Consider the following 27,303-nt stretch of genomic DNA (forward strand, 5'->3'; position numbering starts at 1 on the left):
GCACAATAAGTTATAACAAACGGCATCTCTACTTGCTCGTTCCTCGTCGTGTGGACTCGCATAAGAGGGTCACGACGAGGGTGGCGAGGGGATCGGACGGGAGGGCCACGCCTAACCGCGTAAAAATATCAAAGGGCCGTGGGCGTGCGAGCCAGCTCCTCGTCTAGTAGTCCTCGAAAACGAGACGATGAATACCGGAGTCTCTTGTCCCCGTCGCGCGTCGTGTGGAGTGAGCACGAGCAACATGTGAGAGGAGGTATATCGGGTTTTACGGCAGCCGTAAGCATCGGCTAGGCATGCGACAATATTAGTATGTCCCTCGCGGGAAATACGCCACGTGGTTTTATTCCGCGCGTGTAAGTAGAAGAGAAGAGCCAAGTTGAAATAACGGAGCACTAAATTAGCACCCGAGTACATTCAAGTTAAACAGTCAAATGGTATTTATTTTCTCGTCGCTTATAGACTCGCGGATTCTTTCTTACAATTAAAATATACCTCGACTTTCAAGATTGGAATAAATTTTACATACTCGTCTCTTACAGTTTTTCGCAATAATTTTTCATTTTATGACTATTGTCTTTTACAAAAGTTACATTATAACATTTGTACATGAAAATTTTGAATTTGTTCACATACAAAATTTATCTTTAGCTTTTTTTTTTTACTGCAACACGCTGTCTTAAGATAGTTGAGTTAAGATTAATGGAGATGGAAGCCAGCGATTGTATCGCACGGTCTCGGTTTAAACGGATAGAGGACCGTATCGCATCAGCCAGCGGTCACTTCCGCTTGTCCAGACAGTCCGTCGCTGTTTCCTCTTCGAGGTGTGCTTTTGTCGCCTCCGTGCTGCGCGTGCGATCAGAATGAAAATGAATAGAGTGGCTCGTCTGGATCGTGCCGAGCAGTGTCTCCCAATCTCTTCTATTTAGAATATATAAGTGTTTCCAAAGAAATAAATTTGTAGAGTCCCTTACGTAAAAAATACTCGTTGATTTATTTGTCGACTGCTTTGGAAAATTGGAAAATCGCCGGTTACAATTACATGCAGTGTGTAAATAAAAGCTTATATATTTTAATTTTATTCCATCGAGTATTATTTGCACGCGTGACAGAATCTCTCTTTTTCAAGTTTTGTTTAAAAAACGAGAGAAAAAGATCCTGAAATACAATGCAAGAGAAGACAACGAGGTATTAAATGGGGTTTTAATATCGAAAGTAATAATAGACCTTATCGATAGCTCGGTCACGTTGCAGCAGCGAGCGCAGACACTTCTTTGAATATTCAATGCATTTTATTCAAGGAAGATGATCACAGATACTACGCATCGTATAAAAAAGTATTTTCGCGATATTATTATTCTTATTCTCGATATTACTGCTACATATATAACGCAGTTTGTATTCTGCGGACGCAAAATATACATTTTACAGTAACTTCGTCCCGACGTTAATGGATTTTTCCGTTAATGGCTTCGATGAGAATACAGATACACACACGCATATACTGCCGCCGTACTATTATATTTCTCTATAGTGCAATTTAAATTCTTCACGTGGTTTTGAGACCTATATATTTATTTATTTTCATAAACGCCTGTGATGCGACAAATTGCAGGTTTTAAAATACAAGCATAAAGAAACATTTTTTCGTGAGAATAAAAAATACTGATTTATTTAGCGCTTCTTCATAATCCTTTTCCGTCACCTTTTACGTTGCGCTTTTTTTCGGCGTGAATCTCGGGGAACGATCAGACAATCGAGTGCTTGAAAGTCCCTTCTGGTCGTTTACGCGATGGTACATCGCGTTTTTCCGGACCCTTCGCCGCTCGTAGAACCCTTGGGGGGCCTCGCCCTTCACGGTGGCAGTAAAAACGTCCACCACCCATGCACTCGGCTCAACGACGACGGGGCATATAAACTCGATGCATCGCTTTACGTAACACTCGATTTTACGTTCTCGGCTGAAAACACTGCGGGCCGTGGTAATAAAAAGGCGCGGTATTTCAAGACGCCGACAATCTATCTCGCAATATATCATGTTATACTTCAACTTCACTCTCCAAGAGTATAACATGATATAATGATTTACGACCAGACGAAGTACAATTTGTGCTGTAAAGATATTTTTCAGATATCACACAAATATCAATTTTTTATTCTTTTACTCTGTTGACACCTCTAAATGTTACGGTAAAAATACTTTTGCTTGAATCCACTGTCGTCGCAGCATTTAAAGACCGATATTGTTCGTAAGGCGATATTTTATTTGCAAGATTTACGTCATATTATACAAAATCTTTATTCTACTTTTTGTGGCCAAAGGAACAAGAATATAACACAAGAATTCATGCGGTGGTCCACAATGGCCGGTGACACGGGAGGTCTTTGCGGTCAATCGCTTCCTCATCATCAGAATACGATCGATTCCTTACTAGGAAGACTGTCGGATTCCGCGGCAAATGGACGGCCACCCGCGCGTTTTCGTTAAATGCCGCTTTGTTGATCCTTTCTACCGCTTCCGATGACTCAGCGGTAGCTTCACCGGTTACATCGCCATGGTTTTATTCACGCGGCTTTCAAGGTTCGCGCTTTGTGCGAGCCGACTTTCGAGAAACCTCACGGTTTTTTCGGACGATTCGTCGGGGGTCCGTCGCGGGGAGTCGTTTCTCGCTATTTTGGATAATGAATTCGGGCCCTGTTCTGAAGACCGGCGAAAGCTGCAGGAGCCTGACGACGCGACGCCAGAACCATTTATTACGGAAATTATTATACGTGTCTATACGATCCGGCAATTCCGAGGTACCAGTAGAATAATCGATTATAAATGTTTAACAACGCTACCTAACACGTGTCATATATTTACATTCTACAACGCATTGATAAATTTCTCACTTGCTCTACAGGGTCTGGGAAAATAGTTCTTATCAACTTTCTCAAAACTAACGAGTGTTATTTCTGAAGTATCTCCTTTCGCATATTAATAACTTTCGTATATGTCGCTTATCCCAGACATAGAAATTACGCTACGTCGTTCGAGTGCGCCTGCTACATGATACTGAAGTTCTTAGAAAGCTAATTAAGGGTGTATCTTGGCGAAACTTATGGCAGGTCTCAAAGGTCGAGCAACGTAAGACGGCGTATACTGCAATGTTAAAAGGAAACAAACTTTCTTTGAGGAGTTTTCGTCGTTACGATAACCGGGGAAATATTTTTAAAAAGAGAGAGAGAGAGAGAGAGAGAGAGAGAGAGAGAGTGAGAGAGAGAGAGAGAGAGAGAGAGAGTGAGAGAGAGAGGGTGAAGCTGACGATTATAAATGTAATTTCCGGCCATCAAAGTCAAACGCGGCACATGAAACTTTACAAGTAAATCAAGCTGCATTTCTGAGAAACGTAAAAGATTTTTATAAGTTTTTTTCTTTAAAAAGAAAGACGACAGTTGTTTGATTAATTAAGTCACGTAGAATTCATAAATGAGAAATAATTGTAATTCTGAGAACACGTTATGCGCGGAATAAAATTTAATGATAAAAAAAAGCAATTAGGAGAGCTGAAACGGCGATAAAAGGAAATATGAAATTTAAATTAAGAAGTCGCGATATGAAATAAGGAGTTGGCAGAAAAGATATTCAACTCTCGTAAAGGTCTTTTATTTATTTTTTACTTTATTTAACGCGCCTTATGCGCGTTTGGTCTATTATTCGGCGAAGGTATATGTAAGAGTGCCGACGCACGCTTATTTACATACGTACAGTCGCTCTCTCTCGAGAGGTGCGTTCTGCAACTCCCGGACGGTGCATCATCGCCGAGGCAGGCGTTTTCTCGGGCCCAGGATGATTCAAGCGCGAAGTCCGCCATTGAGCGTCCAGACGCCGCATCGTCGCGTGGACATTTACGCAGATCCGTGCCAAGATTTATCCGCGTTCGCGACGCTGCGCTGCGTCACCCTTTCTCCACGCGCACGGTCGTCGCTTTATTTCAAGACGTCGCTACGGAACATTAGAATAGAATGGAATAGAGATAGAATCCGTATTAGAATAGAATAGTGTACCTGGAACGGCTGGAACCTTCATCTATATTGCGGCGATTTTTTTTATCGTGGAAATGTCAATTGCGCATCGGGATGCGTTCAATTTTAACGAAGCTGAGTGATGACACAAACATTTATATCATATCTGTAAGCATATTTCGCATTTAAATTTTTATGATTGTGACTTTGTAACTTTATTTGTTTATGTGTTTAATCATTGCTTCCGTGACTGTTATTTTTTTATCTTCCTGCTATAAAGTCCACAGGACAGATCGTCATATTTAATCCAGCCGCGACAATTTATCTTGGATGACCCAGAATGAATGTCCTTCGTGTAGCGGTCTTATCTTCATTATTGCGTATGCCCGAGTTATGAGAGCCGTAAACAAGTGTAGCATCCCATTCTTTTTATATCTCCTCGTAAAAACGCAATTTCTCTGTTTTTCTCTCTCTCTCTCTCTCTCTCTCTCTCTCTCTCTCGTCTCTTTTGCAAAAACGCAACGCGCCATGACGGATGCAGAGTTTCTTTGACGGTCAGGGCCGGTGGGTGGCGGCGAGGTGACCAACCTATGGTCGGCCTAGAATAGAAGCCGACTCTCCCGCCGGTCTCTCTCCTCTCCACGATCTATTTATAATCAGTGACTTTGATCTCTCTTTCTCTCGTTCTCCTCGCGAGTTCTCTCCTCGATCGACATGTGAGACTCGTAATTTTTGCCGTAATTGTACGCGAGACTGTAACTTCTGTGCAATTGCATCGCCCAGCCGGTTTAGCGTTGGATTCGATAGCACGGAGCGAGAATTGTGTCGCGCCTTTCCTACAATCCGCATTTACACTATTTAACGTGATGCTCGCTAAATAAAAAGACGTGAATATGCATTTGAAATGTTTTCGCGATATTTAGAAAGAATGGCGCGTTTGTAATAACAGGAAAAAATATAGGCGCACTGCGAATGGAAAAATAACAATCCCCGCTGCACTAAAGAGTGACGTTCTTTAATGAAATGGAAAACCATCTTCTCGATATTTTTGTAATCCATCCCCTCGTATTTTCGTGACGGCATGTAGGTTGAATTCTTTTTTTTTTCGTGTGACAAACGACACGTGACACACACCCGTCGGTGAACCTAATTCGAGATCAGTCTGCCAATACTTTCGCTTCCGCTTTTGGTTCCGGCACCTGGTTTTTAAGGGATAAGTTCAATACGTCCCTCGTATATTCGGAACAGAGTATATATAATCTCCCTTTTCTATTTTTATGTATGTATGACCAACAGCTGTACCGTTTCTCATGTATCATTATATATGGGCACAAAAATTATTCAATAAAAGAAATCTAAAGCATGGCAAAAATTAATAAATTGTTCTTTCTCAATTTTCAAAATGTAATAATAACTATGATTTTTATTACATCATCAATTCACAGTTAATTATAATTATCTATATTTACAAATTTTGCGTTTTTTAGTCAAAGTGTCACATTAATTTGCCTATAAAATTTTATCTAAGTATTGTAATTAATTTACAATAAAAATGAGCTTTCTCTATTTTTCGAAAAACATTTTGCGATTATTGGAGCTGTGAGCATGTCGTAAGGTCTCTCTGCGCTTCCTGTCGTATTCCGACAAGTCCGATCTTTTGTAAGGCGACGCTATAGAGGAGTCGGCTATATTTAAACCAACGTCGGGCCACAGACCTATGATTGGGATGCGTGGATACGCGATGGGACGTGCCTGACGAACGGAAGTTCATTGCAAGCTGCAGCGAGGGGGACGGTAAGCTATTGCGTCGCGGAGGCGACAGGGAGTCGTGGGTGACGACTCGAAGTGATTTACTTTTTCCGCGAATCTTCGATACAAGACCGTACCGTTATTTTTAACTCCATATTGCTCATAATCACAAATTAAATGGTAATTTTTACACTATAAAAATGATGATAATGAGAACGGAACAGTTAGAGATTACATTAGCGTTACGGAATCGCGACGTACATAAAATTTCAAATACATAAAGTGGGACATTTCTCGGCGTCAATTTGGAATCTAGCAACGCGATATAAAATTAACTCTCCGCAGAAACGTGAGAAAGCGAGTTAGTTTTCTATTACACGCTTCCTCTGAAACACGCGATGTCAAATGACATTTCGTGAGTACGAAAACGAGTACGCGCGCGTCCATCGAGACCACCGCCGGCAAGCTGGAGGAGATCGTACGGGCGAAAAACGGTTTGCTGCTTGACGTTCGAGGCAATCACGAGTGAATTGGAGCATCTATGCGCGAGCGCGAGTCCGTCGCAAGCGAAATACCCACTTCCGCGAAACGAGTCAATTCTACGCCCTGCACGGATCCAATATCGTCCAATTGCCGAAGGCGGTCGCGAGAAGAGCTACGGGAAATTGCGAGAGACCGTTTGCGTCATTACGTAGGTTCGCGCCTGTTGACCTTTCATGGAAACAATGTGGCTACATGGTACTGTCAGGCAAAATCAGATCTAAGTTTTAATTGGCAGAAGAAATCTCCCCTCGAGTGTTCATGATCGAGAATAGAGTATTTCTGTAGACGGCTTCGTTGGGAGCGACGTTCCGGCTGCTCCGCAGGATTTTAGGCGTTGAAATTAGAACTGTCCGACAACTAAAACACGGCTTTATCTTAGCGTGCCAGCGAAGCCGGCGTAAGTTCGACAAACTTACAGCCCTCGCTTGCGCGAGTCTACACTCGGTTTGCGCCGTTGATCCTGAATGCGACGGAGAGAATAACCGCGAGGGAAGCGGCGGGGGTCCCGGGTAATCAGTTTGACGTAGTTTATAAAATAATTAACGTCTTCAATTACCGCGGTAATGGCACCTTTGTTGTGCCTGCGCGCGGGGGAGATGCGATTACGGAGATGCCCCCTATTCCGACGGAGCGAAGAAGGGCCCTGTTTACGTAAATGTGCGCACCCACGGGGTACACCCACGTGCAACGTTATAGGCGTGGAGACGCGGGTTTAATTTCCAACGGATACCCCGAAGCTACAGGCTTTATAACGGTATCCCTTATTACGAATCGCAAAACTTTCGACTCGCCCCGAGCGAGCTACTTAATTACCGGGTCACTGCTAATTAAACAACCGTCATAAATCCACCCTTCTAATGCTAACATCAACAGCATTAACCGAGACATTTTTCGTCGTTATTACTCGACGTTACTCAGTTTTTATATTAGGGAGCAGAGGCTCAACGGTAATAAAAAAAAAATCAATCCTCTGCGAAACAAATGCCCTAAAAAAAAAAGTGTTTTGCGTATGTGAAAATTGCAACATATATAATTTTTGAAAGTATTGTCGATACATCACGAAATGCATACAATTTAATATTACTATTTTGGATGCACATAAATTATTTGTGCGTGATACCAATATTGAATTTTGATGAACGACGCATTAATATTGATATCGAATACCCAATATTAAATTCTAATATACGATGACATTAAAACCGCGACGCGAAGAATTTGATATCATTACAGGATACTTGTATATTGTGAGATATCTTACACATACATTCATTGCAAATATCTACGCAGCTCGTTAGCTATAATTACGTCTTTATGAAATTAACTGTCTTTTGCCTTTCTACATCTTCTAACGCTTCTGCATCTTCCTGTTGATAACGCGCAGGGCACTTTTCTCGCCAATATCTGCACCTGTCTTCCCCAGCTGTGATACCATCCTTTTACATAAATATTAATATCGATTATCAGGGTGCGCTTTCGGACGTAGAGCGTAGACGCAATGACTCGCAGACATTTTTATCACAGCGGACTACGCTGCGTACTTAGATAACTGGCATCCTGTTTGCCCATTGTTACGCCGGAGCAGCCGCCGGCCATCGCTAGGCATAACGGCTCTTCTATCTTCCGACTGTATTTTCCGCTTTTTTATAGAAGGATCGGGGGAAGGCGCGCACGGACGCGAGTTGTCGGATAGCACTACGGCTTGCACTTTTTCTTTCGATGCGTCCGACGGTTCGCGCATAGCCGCGCCGCACCGAGAAATGCAGCGGCTGCAAAGCGGCGTCCAACGAAGCCAATCTTAACGCTCGGCTCGTTAAATCGTAGCGAAGGGACGTGGCGTTTTGCCGGTTCAAGGGACAACCGGGCCCTTTATCACGCCGTTCTATAACGAGACGATTCCGTCGGCTTTTTATCGCGGTCGACTATCGTCGAAGCGGCGTAATATCGCCGATCGCGTGAATTATTCTCTGGAAAAAAATATCGTCTTGATATATCTTGTTTTAATTGCGTCCCATGTATCAAATGGACCGATTGGTAAAAATCAGGCGAAGAGATATCGCAGGAAAGTTACAAAATTGAACAAAAATCTAACAGTATAAGTCTTGGTCTTTGAAGAAGAGACAATATTTTTGCGAACGACCGAAATTGGTGCTAAAAATCATGCTAAGGACCCTCGAGATTCTCAAACATCTTTTACGATTTAATGATCGTTAAATTATTTCAATCGTTAGATGAAATTTGAATTTAAATAGATTAAATCAAAGATTGGAACGCTCGAGTAAGCAAACTGGATCAGATTAATAATTCGTACGATTGAGTACAATCGTGAAAGGCGGATATATGATAGCGAACGGCATGATTAGTAAGTGCATTTATCTTCACATATCCCGCCGTTAGATATTTCAGCGGATTGGCAAAAAACAGCTTCTCGCATGGTTTTAATAACATAGCGGTATCATTGACTTCGCCGAGTTCTCCTCTTTTTTCCGTCATTTTTTTATATCTCTTCCCGACGTGGGTGGATTCGCGTGTCCATTAGCATTATTAAGGTTCCGTATCGGCCATGATTGCATCCGGTCAAGCTAAACTACGCTTTACTCGTTGAATGTAAATTTTTGTATCAAAACACAGCAAAAAGTCGACGATCTGAGCAGCAATATTTCTTGAATCCGGAAATCACGTAATTGAATACATATCTAAATTAAAAGTAGACATAATTTTATTATATAAAAATTAATTAATTGCCTCGTCGTCTAAATTAATTAGCTTCAGTAAGATTATCGCTTATTCAACATGGATTACTTAAATGATGTAACTTTATCTAAATTATTATGGAAACTATATTTTATTAACGTGCGCGCGAGTAGGAAATACGGTATTTTCTCATCGAAATAAAGTCACGGAAGCTCGAGAGCTCGCAAACTTCTATACACGATGTCGGATGTGAATCTTGCCGATATATTTTACAAACGCAGAACGCGTTGATCGCCCGGCTACCGGTACGACCGATAAATCCAGAAACCGGAGTTACCGGAACTGTACGTTCCGGTTCTTCAAACACCGTTTTATCAGAACGAATGCCCGACCCGAGCGAACTCGACGGGCTGGTCGGTCGCGGCGGTGAATCGAAGATAAAGCACGAATCAACGAGTACGAGCTCGACCGAAACGCATGTTATCGCGAGTGATCGAACAAATTCGGATGCCATTTCAAGGAGGCACACGCCTGCAGTCGAGAAATGCGTGTGCAAAGCATTCATCATAAAATATCTTTTCGCTACACGAAATCTTAAATTGTGTATATATTGCACTGCCCACTTTCAAATTACAAATCGCTGATTGTAAACATTTATTATTTTGAAAGACATTTTTATCAGCGATAAAAAGTAGTCAGCACAAGTAAAATAGGTATAGAAATATAAATAGATGAAAGAAATTAGCCAACGCGCGATATTAAATTATACATGCCTGGTGTTTTATTGAACTTTACATGTTGAATTTTACGTTCGATAACCTTAAGATACAAACAAAGTATCTCTTTTACTTATCTACTGATTCCCTTAACGAATTAATTAATTGTCAGGTTATCGTGTATTATCAATTCTTATAAACTTTGAAAAATTTTTTAATTAAATGCGACGCACGTTGAGATTATTTTACATTTTTATGTCACAAAGTGCAATATTATATTGTATCGTATCTTCTTATTTAGTTTCCTATTTAATAAACAGGCATGTTTAATTGATACATAATTTTCACGATTAATGGTAATAAATGATCATAATTCTTTATCTAGATAGAATCATTAAGCCATGCTAATGACATCCGATATTGCTAGCAAGCGCTTTTGTAAAATATGATCCACATAAGCCCGCCCTTTCGCTATTGATACACTTGATAGAGTACCCGCGATTGATGATACTGCGGGTACCCTCGTCGCGACAGATAACAGAAGACGACATCGAGTCAGCTCGATGAATATTAGGGTAGTACTTTTACCGGAACTGAAGATCCAATCTCATTCTTCAGAACTGGTCTCCTCACACATAGAAAAGGAAACGTTAGAGATAATGGATAAAAATAGAGAAATGTCGATAGAGTTGTTCTATAAAAAAATCATTATCGAGCACCATTAAAAGGAAGTCGTTATCAATAGTAGATTGTAAAGTAATCAGGAATAAAACTAAAAATGGCACAATTAATTTAAAAGATAGAAATAAACTGTATCTTATAGCTATATTATTATTGTTAGCTTTTATTTATTAGTTCTTTTAATTTATACTTTATTTTATAATTCATATTTTTTACGTTATGGCATTAGCGTAACAGCAAAATGTATAACGCTATTTCAAATGCACTTTTTAATAATCTCTATTTAATCGTGATACTTATCGTTGCAAAGATGTTGGTCGGTGTGTCGACGTCCCGTTTCCGAAACGAGATCTTTAATGAGCAAAGTAATGTAACGTAGCAAAGTAGCATAGCTGTTGTCGGCACTGCAATGCGTACTGACGAAAAAGTTAACCGCTCATACGAATGCGGATGTTAACAAATTATTTTGATTGGGACTCGTCGGAATCTCTGCTGGTACCCACGTACAACTAAGGGAAGTGAACAGTACGGTTAAGTCTCGACCAGCATCATCGGGGCGACGGTTTTAGGGACTAGGTCGATCTAATTTGCCGCACAAACTAGCAGGATGTTTCTCGTTCCCTCGCAAGGATCGCACGGTGATAAGCGGCGAACTTGAAAGGAGCGCTTCTTCCGGACCGTAACTTCCCGTGAATTTGACGCTAGGGTGGTCGATTAGAATTATGCGATTAGGATCATCTAATTGCTGAAACTGCTGCTTAGCAATTCTGTAATTCACAGCCTGATAAACTGAAGGAATAAGAAAGCTATAAAAAAGTAAAATTATAATTTCGAAATATTTAATCTAAAAGATACTGTAATAAAACAATAGTGAAATTAATCTGAAAAACACTTGACTGGACAGTGTAAATTTCGTCAATAAACGATAAATTTTTAGTGATAATTAAAGAATATTTTAAAATCTTGTGAATCTTTTCATCAATTGTACTAATTGAATTCGTCATTTGCTTAAATCGTAGCATCGCGAATAATTTGGTTGCTTTTGTTATCATTTTTAATGAAAGAAATTTGTTTTCGCTCTTTAGCATGGAGGACGACCGGTTCTTTTCTTTTTTTTTCTTTTTTCCACGTACAGATGACCTCGGAATTTCTTCCAATGCTTATTTCCCGGCGGGCGTCTCGGAGAGTACGGCATCGCTATATATTACGCGAGTATTGTTCGCGATGCCTGTCGAGATTTCACGCTCGTCCGCGCGGAGGACCACGCGCGCTGAAAAGCGCCGTGAGTAACATCTTATCTTCGAGGAGGCGCGATGACATCGTCCGTGCACGTGCATGTCTCTAGTGCATCGCGCATTGTACGAGAGACCAGTGAATAACGATCGGTTTTCTCCATCAATACACGCGTGTGTGTATGTGTGCACACATCGTTATACAGGACGATCCGTTTTCGCCGCGTTGGATTTCAATTCTGAACTTAATACTAATCTGAAGAAATCAATAAAGCCTCATTATGATGGATGAGCTAAAAGCAATGCGATGTGACTCGGGAACATGAAAAAAAATGTATTATCTTTCTCTTCAATCATTTTTTTAAGTCTACGGTATATAGGAGATAGATTAAGTTTAGGGTTGCTCCCAAATTCGAACGAACGTAAACTGATTTTTCAATCTCGAATCTATTATAAAAATTCTTGGATAAAAATTTACGCAAGTAGCTTTGAGATGTCCTGTAGATCCGCGAACGCATCTTCGTATCGGATATGCAAACACGTGATGGGAGGTAGCACATAAGTGCGTCGTCGCGACGCATATTTATCCTTCAACGTGTCTCGTAGTCGGTCAACGACGTCCCTTGGACGTGGTGAATATTTCTCTGTCGAAGAACGACGTTCGACAAGATGATTTCCTGGATCGCGAGGTACACTCGAACCGTTCAACGGCTTCTGTGGCAAAGTTATTGTATGTATTCAATATGAATTACTCTTAGACAGCGGTTAACAAATGTGATATGAGATTCAGTATTACTTTTAAATCGGACTTTGCGCACATTTGAGATTTTCGAAATATACATTTTAATTTTCAAAATAAAATATTAAATGATAATATTTAAATATTCAATAGCGTATAAATTAAAAATGTTATTTTACGCCGTCGCAAGATATGAGATCCTTTTTATTTGATTCGAAGATAAAGAACCTTTTCATTTCCTATATTTAAAAGATATTTAAAGAAACGGTAATGAAGTTTCTCCTTGAATTATTTCGATTTCAATGCGGGAAAAATCAGAGCTACATTTAGCATTAAAGGCGCGAGGAAGATACATGCGGCCTCGGTTTCGAATCGGACTCGTTTTTCTCGTCGCTCGCAAAACGAAGAGTGTGAGAGTCCCGTAGGGAGCACCGCCGGCCTCGGCAACGAGTCTATAATTACCCTTTCCCTTTGCATCCTCTGCTTCTGCCACGTTTCTGGGATTTCTAGACCAGAATACGCGCCACCGCGTTCTCAGCCACTTTGCGAAATTACGCGAAAAGTCGTGAACTTCGCAAGCTCCGCAAACTTTTCAACTAACAATAAGCAAATTTTAACTTCGTTCAAAGATTTAAACGTGAAGTTTAATAGCGATTTTATGTTGTGTTGATTTCGTCGAATTTGCCACGAGTTTAAGCGATTTGTTCTGTTAAATGTTGGCGAGACGAGCGGTATTTTTCGGGGTGGAAGAATCGGATTGCACGTTGGCGATCAACGCGAGAGAGTTCGTACACCTCCATGAACGCATTTATCGAGTACATGTAGATGCCTGCATGCATGCGGATGGTCTCCACAATGCGACCATTCTTTTAAAATCAAACCTTGTATTGTTAGAGACAATTAAATTGTTTTATAATGCGGGAAAGCAAAAGAGAATAAAGCAAGAGTGTTTTCCAACATCTAAAAAAAAATTAAAATTATACATGCATAAGCATGCATGCAACTCAAATGTATTAAATATTAAATATATTAAATTATACAATAAAATCGGAAGTTCATCAATAATCGCCGATCGATAGTAAAAACGTTGTTCTTTCATCAAAAAATTAATTAGGAAGTTACAATTTATCGCGCAGTATAAAATTTAGAAAAATATACATTATGTAAAATTATAGCGCATATTTTAATAATAGATGTATATGTGATGTATTATTAATCGTATTAATTGGCAAAGCTGCATTTGAATGACTGTCGAATCGCCTCGTTCGACATGTCATCATCCCTCTCGATCCAAGCTCGGCGGGGATTAACTTGGAGTTCCACCTTCTTGTAACGCGATTGCTGCAGGGGGTGCGAATGCACGCAATCGTGGTTGCAAACAAGACGACAGGCTTGTTCATCGACGCGCCAGGATAAAATAGCAGATAAAATACATGGTTATGATACTAAAACATTTGTTATTTAATAGAGCAGAGGATTACAGCAATTTTTGAATGGTGAGAAAATTGAATTCTTAATATGTAATTTAAAAATTGTAAATTTAAAAGTTAATATTAATGGAGTTTTAAACATAAATTAACAGCTATAAAAAACCTCTTTTGCCCAATTGATTATATATTTAATCTAATAATAATATTCATGAATGAACGAAATTAATGAATTTATTTCAAGAATTTAATTCCTTTAGAATAATATGATTTAAATGACGAGAGCTTTTTATATTCTTTTATTTAAGGTATAATATAAAATAAAAGCTAGAACTTGTGTGTAATTTAGAAATAAACTAAAATTAATAACAATATTGTTTTCATTATACTGATAGCTTGACAAAATCAAAGATTATTTAAAGCTCATATTATTCCACATTTTGTTTTTCGACAAACCGGAAGTAGCTTTACTCTCATCGAAAGTTTCGTATCTCTATGAATTTTTGAAGAACTTTTGCAATTCAGAGCTCGTCGGAAAGCTATCTCTCGAGTCGATTAAGAAAAAGTTCCACGATCTACGGTAAAGGGATCGCTGACCAAGGACACTTTAGTATCCTGACTAGAACGATACGCAGGAAGCAAGGCGTTGCGTCCGGTGTTCCTGCGGGAACCGACGGAATCGATAGACGCGCAGGCGCTTCTGGTGCCAGGAATTGAGAGAACGAGAACGAGAAAGAGAGAGAGAGAAAGAGAGGTCCTCGGCGCCGTCCTCTATGCGGCGGAGGGAATCGGGAGGGCGAGTGGGATGTGGACCGACCGGCCTCCACGTTGAATCCCTCGCGGATCAGCATCCAGTGCTCGTATCACAACGACAGCCGCGATACCGCGTCCGTCCGCGCGTTTCCAACCGTCCGTTCCCCTCAATCTGTGCGTTGCGATCTAATTAATACTGCAGCAGCGACTATAGCTATAATAGCAACTGTAGACAGTATGGTTTAGATTGTACCTCAAAGGCGATTTTTTTCACAAATTTTATTAATCGATCCCGATTGCTTTTGACTGCAAGAAAATTCTCTAACATAAAAAAGAAACAGAAGAAAGATATTTTTTTACAATTTCAGACGTCTAGATATATTTATATACCGGAAGAAGTCTGTTATGAAAAAATTCACGAAAACGATGGAAAATTATAGTGAGTGCCATTTTTAATAGAGTAAAAAATAATGAGGCACTTGAATCAGTTCTCTTTTTTTTTTTTAATAAGAAAAATCGCAAACAGTGCGGTGTTAGCAACACCCTTCGATTTTTTGGCAGTTTAGGTATAATAGCGCTGTTATCTTGTTGCCCTTGGAAACACATGCTAATTTCTTAGAGTGTTGAAAGAGGGTGACCGCAGGACGGTACGTTCGGGCGTTTCGATCCGTCCAGAATCGAAATATGTCGAGTGTTAATGAAGCCGTCCACGTGCGACATCCGGGTGTCGATGAAGTCGCGCGATATGGGAGCCAAGTGATCTTCCGCAAAGTTTGAGGGAATCGTTGAGCTTCCGCCACCTGCCAAATGGACAGGCTATTTCGATGGAAGAGCCATAAGGCTCAGGAAGATGTGAGTACGCACTGGAATATGCGAACAACGCGCGTCCCACGGAATTTACACACTTGGCTATGCAAACCGCTGTGCGGCAATAAAAGCTCCCGAAGGAGCCTGGCTGAAGTTTCACTGAAGTTAAACGACGCCTCGTTCTCACCTATTCCTGCTGAATAATATTGCGATAAATTGAAATCGATGCTTAGAAAATGAAATATTTAAAGCATTCGAAAAATGTCTTAACCTTCCATGTGGTCCTCTTTCACGTTCTTCGTGGATTTTCCTATTATTTGACGAAATTCTTTAATTGGACACCTCGTTAAAACTTTTCTTATTTATGACAATTACAACACTATAATAATACGTACGTCAGATAATATTTTGTATCAGGAAACTCAAATTTATTGCTATTATAATACATTTACATGTATACAATTTTATCTATGTCGGAAGAAGGTTGGAATAAAGGTCAATAAGCCTTAAGATAAGGGCGCGATAAAATGTTACAGTTAAAATCTACCAAATATAGCTTTCATGTCGAGCTCGGTATTCCGGGGTTTAATGCAACTATGCTGATAATACGGAATACGGGAATACGCACGAAACGAGACACGGGCGTAACGTCCGCGGGGTTTCGCGTTACAGGAAGAGCCGGCATTATCCGTGCGGATCTAATTGTTGCGTCGGTCGGCCGAATGATGGTTAACGGGTCGTTCACCACACCCACACCGAGCTCATCGCCGATACGGTACGAGTATCGGATAGGAAGTATCCAGCGAACACGGACCGTGCGTGAATGCGGTAAAAAATTTGGAAGTTCGAGAGAAGAGAGATCGCATCGGAAATAGTAATGCAATTTTTTGACGAAAGACATTAAAAAATTTCTCTTTGTAATTCTTTTATAACTGTTTCTCATAAAGAAAGCTTTGTGAAATTTATGTATATATCAGTAACAAACGATCGTGATTAATAATTTGGAAAATTTAACCCAAAGAGTCTCTCTTTCCCTCTCGCTCTCTCAGTGCATCTCTATATTTTATGAATTACGTCAAGTACAATGCTGTTGCAAACCGCAGTTGAGGTCGTGTGGCACTGCGCGTGTAATTTGTAATAATATAATATCGCGAATAATATATCTCTGCGGTCACATATTGGAACAAATATTCTATAACTGAAATATGCGACGAACACACACGTAGCTTCAGGGACACATCTACACCTATATAGATGAACTCCCGGACTGCTAACTATAATTTCGCAACGCTCAGAGAACAATGAGTACTTGTGCATTCACGCTTCTATATCGCCGCTGTTTATAAATCCTTCTAGACAATTTACGGCGCGCCAGTTTCCTTTTGACATCAAGGTGGTCGTGCGGTCTATTTACATTGTATCGAGCTACCTAGTTCGAGCATTAAACTTCAGTGACCCAGTAGTGACCACCAGGTCGTTCACCATAACCCGTACCTCTCTAGGGTTATCGATGCGTGCCAGTCAGGTTGCCCATGTAAAAGCACGCGCGCGCACGATTATAGAAGGCACCTTATTCGTTGATGCTATCCTCAGAAGCTGAGGAGCAACGTTCTCCGCTCGTCGCTGGCATGATTTTATCGCGCAAAATGTTGAAAGGAAGAGGCTTAATCAACTTCGTATCACCGACTTAACGATAACACAAAGGCTACTTATTTTTATCTTACGGAAGCTGCTGTTAAAAATATAGTTTCTGCCTCTAATAAGAGAGTTACTCCTAATAAAAGTACTAAAAGATTATAATAAGATCTAAAGTGGGACATTTTCCGTAACAACAGTTTTGAGAATAAACGCTGTTCTTTTATTTTTATTAAAATGCGGAATATTTATGTTAGGTGTTTAAAATACATGCATATATAAAAATTGCCGGACAGACGTATAACATATTATTACATAATTGGTGTAATCAACTAATTTCACTATTATTGTTTAAAAAATTCATTGCAAGCACATTATCGCGAGGATATCCAATAATTTACATTCCGAGCAGCCAGTTTCTTAAGATTAATTATCACGATTGGCAGGGACTAATTTCGAAACAGATTACATCGCGTCTCTCTTCTCTTCTTTCTCGATTAATCTTCTGATGATCTACAGTGAAAACCAGAACATATCACGGATGTTTTCTGTAATGGAAAATGTTCTGTATATTACTCGATATCGATGAAAAATAGGTTGCAAGTCAATGTCCATACATAAAAAAAAATCAAATCTACGAAATTGATTATACTAACATTTTAATATGTTATACTAACGTTTCTATTATTTGTGCATAGTAAAATAATTCCGCAGCATATTAAAAATTAAAAATTGAAAAAAAATTGAATACTTTACGATGCGATCTAAAACGAATTGGGAAAACTTTTATGAAGTCTATTGATTGGGTACAATCATATAAAATTCATTTCTTCCTCCGTTATTCTACGAAAATTAAACAAATTCGATGGTTTTGTACGAGAACTTAATTTCTCTATAATATGCAAACAATGTATTTTTTCATAATTAATAGTATAGCTCAACTATTTTATTCTGTGGGAGAACGGAGAGAATTGCATGTATTACGAAGTTTCGTTGTGGGTGCTTCCGATTTTACAAATCTCATCCGCAATCGGGGATTGGAAACGTAAAAGGATTTCGAACGGATTACGGATTGACTTGGGTTCCTAAGGTCGAAGAAATGCCGGAGTTACTTCTCGGTGCGGATTCGATTTGAATATTACCTTTTTGCGTTACGTGGTATATATAACACAACGTTTTTCGTGGCTGGCAACTCAGATATTCAAGAATATATTGGCATGTCTGCTTTATCTAATCCACACACTAAATTTGTACGTGTTAAAAGAAATTAAAATCGGTGTTGATCGTAAGAGAAGAAGAGATAGCATATTTATAAAAGTTTTCTTATACATTCATAATTTATCTGGAAAAATATCATTTACAATAATTGTGTAATTATTATAATATTATTGTTTCAATATTCGTGCAGTCTTACTATCTTACATTTACTATTAAATTTATTAAATCGTTTGGATAGAAATGAGACTTTTAATCTTCTCTATCAACTCAGGAATCCTTTGAGAAGACAGATGGCTGCGACAGGTCGTTGCCCTTGTTTGCTTAACACGTTACAGCAAGCCACATTCCTCGATTGCAATGGGAGTAAAGCTAACGTGTTTGCTATCTTTCGTGTTGCAGGGTCTTGACAATGTGAGCTCGGCGACCCTCAGGCCCTTTAACTCGGACATCAACACGCCGAGGATCGACAGCTACAGATTCTCCATGGCGAATCTCGAAGGTAAGCTCGCGTTATACCACTCGCTCGCGCACGAGTTTATCGACCCCGCTTTTCACCCAGAAAAGTCACTCGATCTGTCGGTGATCTTAACACGTGCCAGACTCGAGATGTTTCCCCGAGTGCGTGGGGCAAAAAAGTCGCTTTGAACGACGTGTGTCGACCACTCGAGGCCGTCCGGCCTGCCTGATGATTTTCCCCCGATTTTCCGCCGTTTTTCTTCTCTCCACGCCCGATTTTCCTCACCCCGTCAAGTAGAAATGATGGAATCTCGCTGACGTTCCCTCTCAATCGATCGGCAGCTCCTCTCGCGATCTCGTCGCCCCGGATACACGCGCGTTCTAGTTCTATCGTTCGTTCCTCCTCGATTTCGCGAAGGCTGGAAGCGGCCGTCTCCCGTGGTGCGTGAATTTTTCAGGCGCTTCCTGTGCGGCTCTCTCCTGCGCGGCCCCTACGCGGATTTCGCTCCGTCGCGTCGAGACATTAATCGCGTGACAAAGATCGATCGGCGAGACGGCTAACGAGACGCGATACATATCTCCTTGTCGCAAAAATTTATTTCGACCATTTATTTCCGATTTAGGCGGCCACTACCGGCTCGACTTTATGCCGCCTCTTGGTCGATTGACTGCTGCTTTCTCGAGCGGTAGGAAATTAATTTGCGGTCGACTTTGATCGTCCATATGATCCAATACGTTCCTTTGAGGTATTTCCAGTTCCGATAATAATATTCACCCGATTGTTCATTTGGAAAATAATTTGAGCTCACGCGAACTGAATATTCTCTGTAATATCTTGCATTTATACACAGATATAACCATAATATTAAATAAAACGTGTATACATATTTTGTTTGACTTTTATATCAGATATTTATGAATATTCTGCTTTATGCACCTCATAGTGATCGTTATGAATATTGCCCTCTCATTATACACGCCGTTACAGTCACGATTCTCCCTCTCGGTTTCTGTTCTCATACCTTACCTTCGCCCACTCACGCATACGAGTATAACTGCGCGAAACGCGATTATAAGCGGAGGAACGGGCGGGCCGGCTCGCGCCGGAAGATTCTCGAAAGAGTGTGCGTGCGATGGCCACAACGATCTCTCTTCATCTCTTCATCTCTCCATCGTTGCTGCCGCCTGCAAGCTCTCGACTCGACTCGCTCGATGCAGAACCTGGGGGCGGACAATCGATACGGTGATATATTGTTGTTGCGCGATGCAAAGATCGAGAGTTATATATAATGCGGCGAATTTATCGCAGAGGTGGGATTATTATTTTTGCCTCCCCGGCTAATGATTCATCTGGGAACTGTCGGCCCCTAAGCGAGACACGCGTACGGCCTTAGTATTTCACACATTGTACGATAGAGGTGCTCATCAGCCGTTTTCGCATTAAACATTTGGGAGCTTACACTAATACGCTAAGCTGCGATTCTATTTATATATCCATAATTTGTATAAAATTTAATTAACTCCGTTTTTTCACCGAATAATTTATCTTCGTAAATTTGCAATTTAATAAAAATATCTGTGAAAACTGACCTATTTCTCTGGTGTACATGTCACAAAAAAAGGATTTATAATGTTATTATATAAAATTGAACTTTAATCTACTAAAATAAGAAATTAGGTATTTTTTCTATCAAGGAATTATAAATATACCTATTATGAAATAAATTTGCTGAAAAGTTAATTATGAATAAAAATTAGAGTTTTATATTTAAAAGTTTCAGAAGTTTGTAAATTGCGACGTTCTTGTTTCTCAAGAAATATTCTTGTCTCTCGATTTGAGAGCTGCTGACGGTCGGTAAATCGTAAAGCACGATGAAACAAACCCCTACCCCAAGCCATCGGAATTCTCGTTACGGTATTTTCAGGGCGTGATGCTCGGGTTTCGCGATGCGTGAAAAATCCTGAGACGTGCATTCAATTACGGCCACGCGCCTTTGCCGCACGTGGAATACTTAATCGATCATCTCCCGCATTAAAATAGCACGCCAGACGGGCGTCGATTCAATCCGCGCTGCGAAACTACGATGTCTTTCCTATTTTTGCTATTCGTTTACTAATATTATTGTGAGGTCCATCTCTCTATAAAAAAATATTCGCGTTTAGTTTTATCCAAATATTTCATATATCTATCAGAGAACAAATTATTTTATATGTTGAATAAAAATAAAAATTTCATCAACCTGAGGCAAGCAGATGCATCGCACGGATTTCAAATACGAAATTTCGCTCGTCGTTCTTTATGGTCTCCATCGTGGACGGTGCTTTCGCAAGCTCGAAGAGAACATTCTTCCGCTCCACCTTGCCATCGTTAAACCGATATTGCAAGCCCGTGCATCCTGGGTGAGCAACACCGAGTCTAGACGGCCGGGATCCACCGGCAATATTCTCTCGCGAGTGCCATCCTTAAATCACGGCGAATCGACGCGAAGTCACGCGCGCACAATAAAGCGCCCGTAAAGCGCAACATTACGATTACGGTAGCACCGGCGCGGCGAATCGAAGAGACGAGATCGCGCAGACGATCGTAAAGCGTCGTCGAAGGGTGCGAAATCCTAACGACCGTTCGCTCGCGATAGAAAACCCGTAGGATCCATCGTGATGTGATTGCATTGTCGCGCGGTTTCACGCAAAATCTGAGAAATTAGCGTTGGAACAGATTTTCCCGCTGTCTAAAATCCGAGAGGGAACTTTCCTTCAAGTTCGAAATTGGTCGGGAAACGAAGTTTCAGCGAAGATTTAGTTATCAGGCGAGTTCCACCGGCATCGCCGACCGTATTATAAATCGTTTTAATTGCAACGTGGAATTTTAATTCCGATTATTGCGAAGATACATACAATCGGCACGAGCGTATCGCGTGCGGCTTCGCGAAGCGATACTCACGACGGAACGAAGCCGGCCACGTAACGTCGTTAAATTAATGGTAATGCGTGCATTAGCGTAATCGGATCTCAATCTATTTGCCAGAGTTTTGACCGTCGTTAGGGAGAGAATATCAATAAGGCGTCGGGCACGGGCGCGGGCTAGTGGTACGAATCGTCGACAAAGTGAACGACGCCGCGCCGTCGGGAAACGAGGTGGGAATGTTTAATGCATTACCGGGGCCATTCACGGTTCCTTTTCGCTGGTTTTACCTCGGGCACAGCTCGGGGGTTTTATTACTCGTGCACGTTTCAACGTTTCCTCTCTCGGACGGCCGTATGAAACCGCTGCGCATTTCGCGGCCGCGCTATGTTAACTGCCGGCCGTTAACTCGCGCTTTTAACGCTCGCCTCTAAAAATTCAATTTGCACCGTTTATCAATACCTAAAAATGATTGTTGCAAAATTTGCTACGAAATTTCTCCGTTTTTTTTAAATCTGCAGTAGAATTCATTTTATATCTCTCGTTATTAATTAATTAATTAATTGAATGAATGTTAAACGATATATTTTCCAGGTTTTCGAGCCTCCGGTCGGTAACTCGAATTCAAGCGCGACAAGTAATTTATTCGCGCAGAAAGACTTAATTATCCGTTAAACGCGCTAAGAGTAATTTATGCGGTGTGCTGCGCGGAATATTTAATTATTTATGAGGCTTCGCCGAGAGTATCAATGGCCACAAAGCTGGCGGAGTGCATCACCGACAAAAAAGAAAGGAAAAGAAAAATGAAATCCAGAATGAGGTAGGAATAGGAAACGGCTATCTTGAATTATGCGAAGATAATGAGATAGCAGTCTCTGATCGTAAAAGTAGGCAAAGTGTGTCGGTTAAGTAAGTTAGTTAGTCAATTCATTAAAATCTCTTGTCCATTATGCAATGTTTTTCCACCATATCTTTTTCTCTTTATATTTATCGCCATTATTATAAGATATCTTCGTTATAATTATTTTACTTGCTCGACGTTATAAAATTCCTGCTGAATACCGATAACAAAATTAATATAACAGCGAATTTTAATTGAACTCTCCTTCAAGAATCCAAAGGATTGCGCTTCCTTACAATTTCCTTCGTCGTCTATGGCTCGACATTTGAAATTCATGCTGAAATTATAGATCTCTAATAAGCAGCTTCACTCACCAGCTAACCATCTTGTTCGCTCGATTATTCCACGGAGATTCACGATTCTGTCTCGGTGCTCCGTAATTTTATACGTCGCTTGCGATCGCCATTGAAACGACCCGCTGTTTCATCTCGCACAGTCGTGTTGAGCGCAACCGGATGTTATTTTAACGGCTCCTGCCGATTTGCAGGAATTCGTAGGATAGAACCGACCGTTGTTGTTAACGGGATCAATGTCGACGGACGCATCAATCCTCCTCGCTCGCCCATAAATCATCATATCGGACTGTCAAACGTCTCCAATCTCATTCGAGCGTAGGGTATTCAACGCGATGATAATTCTCGTCGATTGAACGCGATGCTGCTAGAGGCGTTTGATGAAACTAATTTTGAAATATAATCCTTCTTATTACTTGCTATTTCTTGTAGAATTTTTTTTATTTATACTTTATTTATAACATAAAAAAATTAATATTATAATAAATTAATTTAAAATTGTAAGTATAAGATCTATTAACAAATTGAATAATCGATTTTATATCCCAATATACGAATTTTTAAATTAATTTTGCATATACATAATTTTATAATTAAATAAAGTCTACACTTCTTATTTCGAGCGATGACAGAATATCTTAAAATTTACACATAAATATTTCTTACGCCAATGAACGATATAGATGAGCAGAAAACATTAATATATAATGAGATGAGCATAAACAACTCACAAATAAATTCATAAGACCCAGAGCGGATACCATGAAAATTATAGGCGAGTCAGAGAATGTCATTGCCTCGTTTGACATCCTACTAATGTTCCCATTTAATGTCATCTCTCTTTAAGCCACCCCCGCATCATCCGCTTCCTTGTGCAGCTCACTGAATATTCACCGAGACTTTCCATCTTCTCTTCTCCTTTCGTTCTTTCCTTCTCGCTTCCTTTGTATGACGCCTTGATGACTTCACCGTGCTACTTCTTTTACTATTTTCGTCAAAAGATATTCAAGTATTTGTAGACGTTACCTGAATCTTGTTTTAAGAGCGTATCAGTTAAAATACTTAAAATAAATATCCATATTTTACGAAACAAGCGGTTCAATAGTCATTTTTTTTGATTAAAGAATAACTTATTCTTTAAGAGATTATTCCACTGAGAAGTGCGGAACGATTAAGTATTCATGTGAGACTTGATTTAAAATTCAAGAGAAAGAGAGAGACTTGAGCTTCTTCGTCTGTCAGCATTCTTTCTTTTTTAAACGATAAAGCTTTAAGCAAATTTGCTACTTATTAAACGAGAACATACATAATATAATATGTTATTAATATTATAGGAATAAATACATTTATACCAGAAATAATATGAAAATGAAATATGTAAATTATGTGAAATTAAGTGAAATGCTCAAATAAGATTTTATAGAATAATGGATTCAATGAAATTATTCAGTTCTGGAAATATTAAAACTTGAAGAAAATCGCCTATTACCACTTCGTTTCGTAGTTCATAAACTTGATTGATAGTTTCTCCTCTTAAATTAACAAGGTCTCATAAATTCTCGCTGGAAAAAAAAACAGTGCCTCTTTCATCATGTTCTTATTTAATCCAACGGCATGTTATCCACGCCTGTCAAAATTTTATTAAGTACGCGAGAAAATTCAGCGTCTCGACGGCGCCGTCGATTTCCTTGAGATTGCGAATGTTACAGCGAATGTTTCGTTTCCCCCATTCAACATCTACGTTAATGCCCCTGTTTGGATCTCGCCGCAGCTCGAGCTGTCGTGATGGCTCCTCCTCGAGTGCCCGTTGAATTTACTCTCCGTTTCGGTGCCGCGTCTCCGCAATATTCGTTACCATGGAGAGAAGACTCCCTTTCAACGCTTAAATATATTCTCTCCGAGAAATTGTTTCTTCTAATCCGAGAACGTCCTTCCGCCCGAGATAGACATCGCGGAAACGGCAGGACGGCGTAGCTTTTACTTACAAGATTTACTCCAAGATATTTCCAGCGGAAGATAGTTATGCATGAAAATAATGAAATACGTTCATGCTCTCCTCTTAATAACTGCCTTCCTTAAGAACAAGAATGTACTTCATATTTCTGTTTAATGTCTTTGCTATTCTCTTTCTATCGAGAGAGTAGAGTAATAACGTATTGTGAAAAATGCTTACAGTAGATTAGAAGATTAGATCATTATTACGACAGACCCGACAGACCAAACGACTGCCATTACGGTTCGAAATCGCACGACGGTACAGTTCTAATAATTGCAATACGCTTGTGTACAGCTGCGCCTTCAGCTGTACGTCGCGCAGCAGTAATTGTTACTTGACGTTTAGCTAATTATGTCTCTTCTCTTATTGGCGTTCGACACACATTTTCGTGATAATTTCTTTAATTATTAAGACCTCGCAATTAATTCTCGCTGAAATTAACCAATTAGGTATATACTGACCATTAATGTTCACAGTTTTATTCTATCTTTCTGTGTATGTTGACGTGCGTTATATGATCTAACTTAAAGTTTTAAAATTTTGTTATTAACTTTTGTTGTTAACTTTTTGTTATAATAAATAATAAAAAAGATTATTAAAATGTAACAATAAATTAATATAAATTTTAATTAATAATGTGATAAAAGCTTTTACTTTATATTGATTGAAGAATTTTTGTTATCTATTAATATTTTTTTTAGATTGTAATGCTCTCGGCAATGACCGCGGGTTAAAGATGCAAATGGTTCAATTACCATAATTCTTTCGTGTTTAACTGGCGATTTTCCATTCCGGCGCATCCACGTGTCCCGACAAAACTTGACACGCAACGAAGGGTGCATCTGCCGAACCAAAGCCAAGTCACGTCACGAAGGGCGAGGCTCATTAGTTAATTAAACAAAGCTCGTTTAGACACGCAATCGTAGTTCGACCTTGGATTTCCCCTCTTTATCTTTTCCCTTTTATTATTTTTTCATATCTTCCATTTTTATGCGGCTTCATGTCGTAGAAATTTCTGTGTCCTTTTCAAACATAAAAATACATCGTCGTTTCTTAATAATTAATTTAAGTTAATTTTAGACGAATGGCTACATAAAAGAAGAAATCAAACTGGCGTGAGTTGGAATAAAATTGAACTTATTGTTAGAAGAAAATTCATGAAACTGCAAGTAATCAACCATGTCAGATTTGTAAATGGGACTGCAATACATATTTTTATAATAGGTATCATTTTGTGTGTAGAAATGCAAAAAAAGTGCATTAAAGAATGAACGCGGATAAGCAGGTAACGTAGAATCCAGAGCGCAAACAGGATTGTCTTCATACAATTACAAATGTTGCTGGCAAAACGCCGATTGAACCGTCATCGACATTGGCGGAAATCAATCTGCCCGCCGGCAGCTCGGACAAATTGCCGCGGTAATTACGACACGCGAGGTCCATTGCGAGTGTCATTCATTTCGCGCGATGTATCAACTGCCAATTAGGAACGAGCAGAGATCTCACCGCGGGCGTTTTACATGCAAAAGAGAGAAAATACAAAGTCGACCAGTTACTCGCGAAAAAAATTAGGTTATTAATTGTAGGCTAGAACTTTGAAAATATTACACGCGGGGATCGTTACATTAATTGTAACAAATTAAATACAGCCAATCTTTTCGCAATTTGTTTCAGCGAAATCAATATGTGTAAACTGCAAATTGCAAGGTATAAAATTTCCAAATTTATGGCTCCTCGTGGAATCTCTCCATAAATCTTTGCGTTGTATTTTCCACTGGGCGTCGCGGTAATAATTCGCTGCAAACAGCGACTATACTCGCGCCCGGTCGCTATCTCGTAGAAAGTGCGAGGCTTACGGAGTGCGTAAATATGTATTAGCCACAGGCGAGTGCGTGCATCGGCGTCCGGCACTTTTCCGATTTCACGCCGCGTGGAAAACAGCCTGAGCGGAAAACGAACCGGTGCAGCGCGCGCGCGAGTGGTTAATCGCTTTTATCCGTCATCTCGTTCGGACGGCGCGGCGACCGGTTTCCAGCTACCATCGGAATCGGGTTAAATGCGAGGCAACTACGAACGTCGCATCGATCGGATTCTCTGCCAATAAAAGATACGCAAGGGTTACCCCCGTCTCCCCCTGCACTTTCATTAACACTCGCACTTACATTTTCTCACGTGTACGCGCGAGCGTTAATCAATCGATTCAACTTTTTCTTCGCAGCTAGTCCAGAAAACTCGATCGAGACACGTCGGGGCGATCGATTAAATTCGTGTCCGACGCGCCGGATAATTAATTTAGTAATTACGCTTACATTTAATTGCGGAGAAGGAGGCGCTCGAAAGTGTCCCGGTTTGATCTTGATGTATTTCGGATGCATTACGGAGTGATTAAATCGGAGGACGAGGAATATATTATTCTTTTCTTTGCAGCTTCGGGATTGCAAAAGCCTTTCGAAACTGGTTCAGCGCATGCAATTAAATTTTTACGGGGGAACGAAACTTTGTTTGAAAGTTGGAAATTAATAATAAATTTCAGAAAGTAGAGAAATATCTCTCGCG

General features: G+C 40.0%; 1 protein-coding gene across 6 annotated transcripts in view; it reads left to right on the top strand.

Moving 5' to 3' along the window:
• LOC139785220 (uncharacterized) overlaps positions 1–27,303 on the top strand; it is a 121,498-nt gene that overhangs the window by 76,924 nt on the left and 17,271 nt on the right. For 4 of the 6 annotated variants that reach the window (XM_071724404.1, XM_071724393.1, XM_071724399.1 and 1 more), the window contains one exon: positions 18,599–18,698. In XM_071724404.1, coding sequence (XP_071580505.1) covers positions 18,599–18,698 — 100 coding nt within the window. Of the gene's footprint in view, positions 1–14,658; positions 15,392–18,598; positions 18,699–27,303 lie in introns of those variants that run through there. The other 2 variants (XM_071724415.1, XM_071724407.1) reach the window with 2 other exon arrangements.

Source organism: Temnothorax nylanderi, unplaced genomic scaffold (genome assembly GCF_030848795.1).
Source record: "Temnothorax nylanderi isolate EJ_2023f unplaced genomic scaffold, tnyl_v1.0 TNYL_tig0008_pilon, whole genome shotgun sequence".
NCBI lineage: Eukaryota > Metazoa > Arthropoda > Insecta > Hymenoptera > Formicidae > Temnothorax > Temnothorax nylanderi.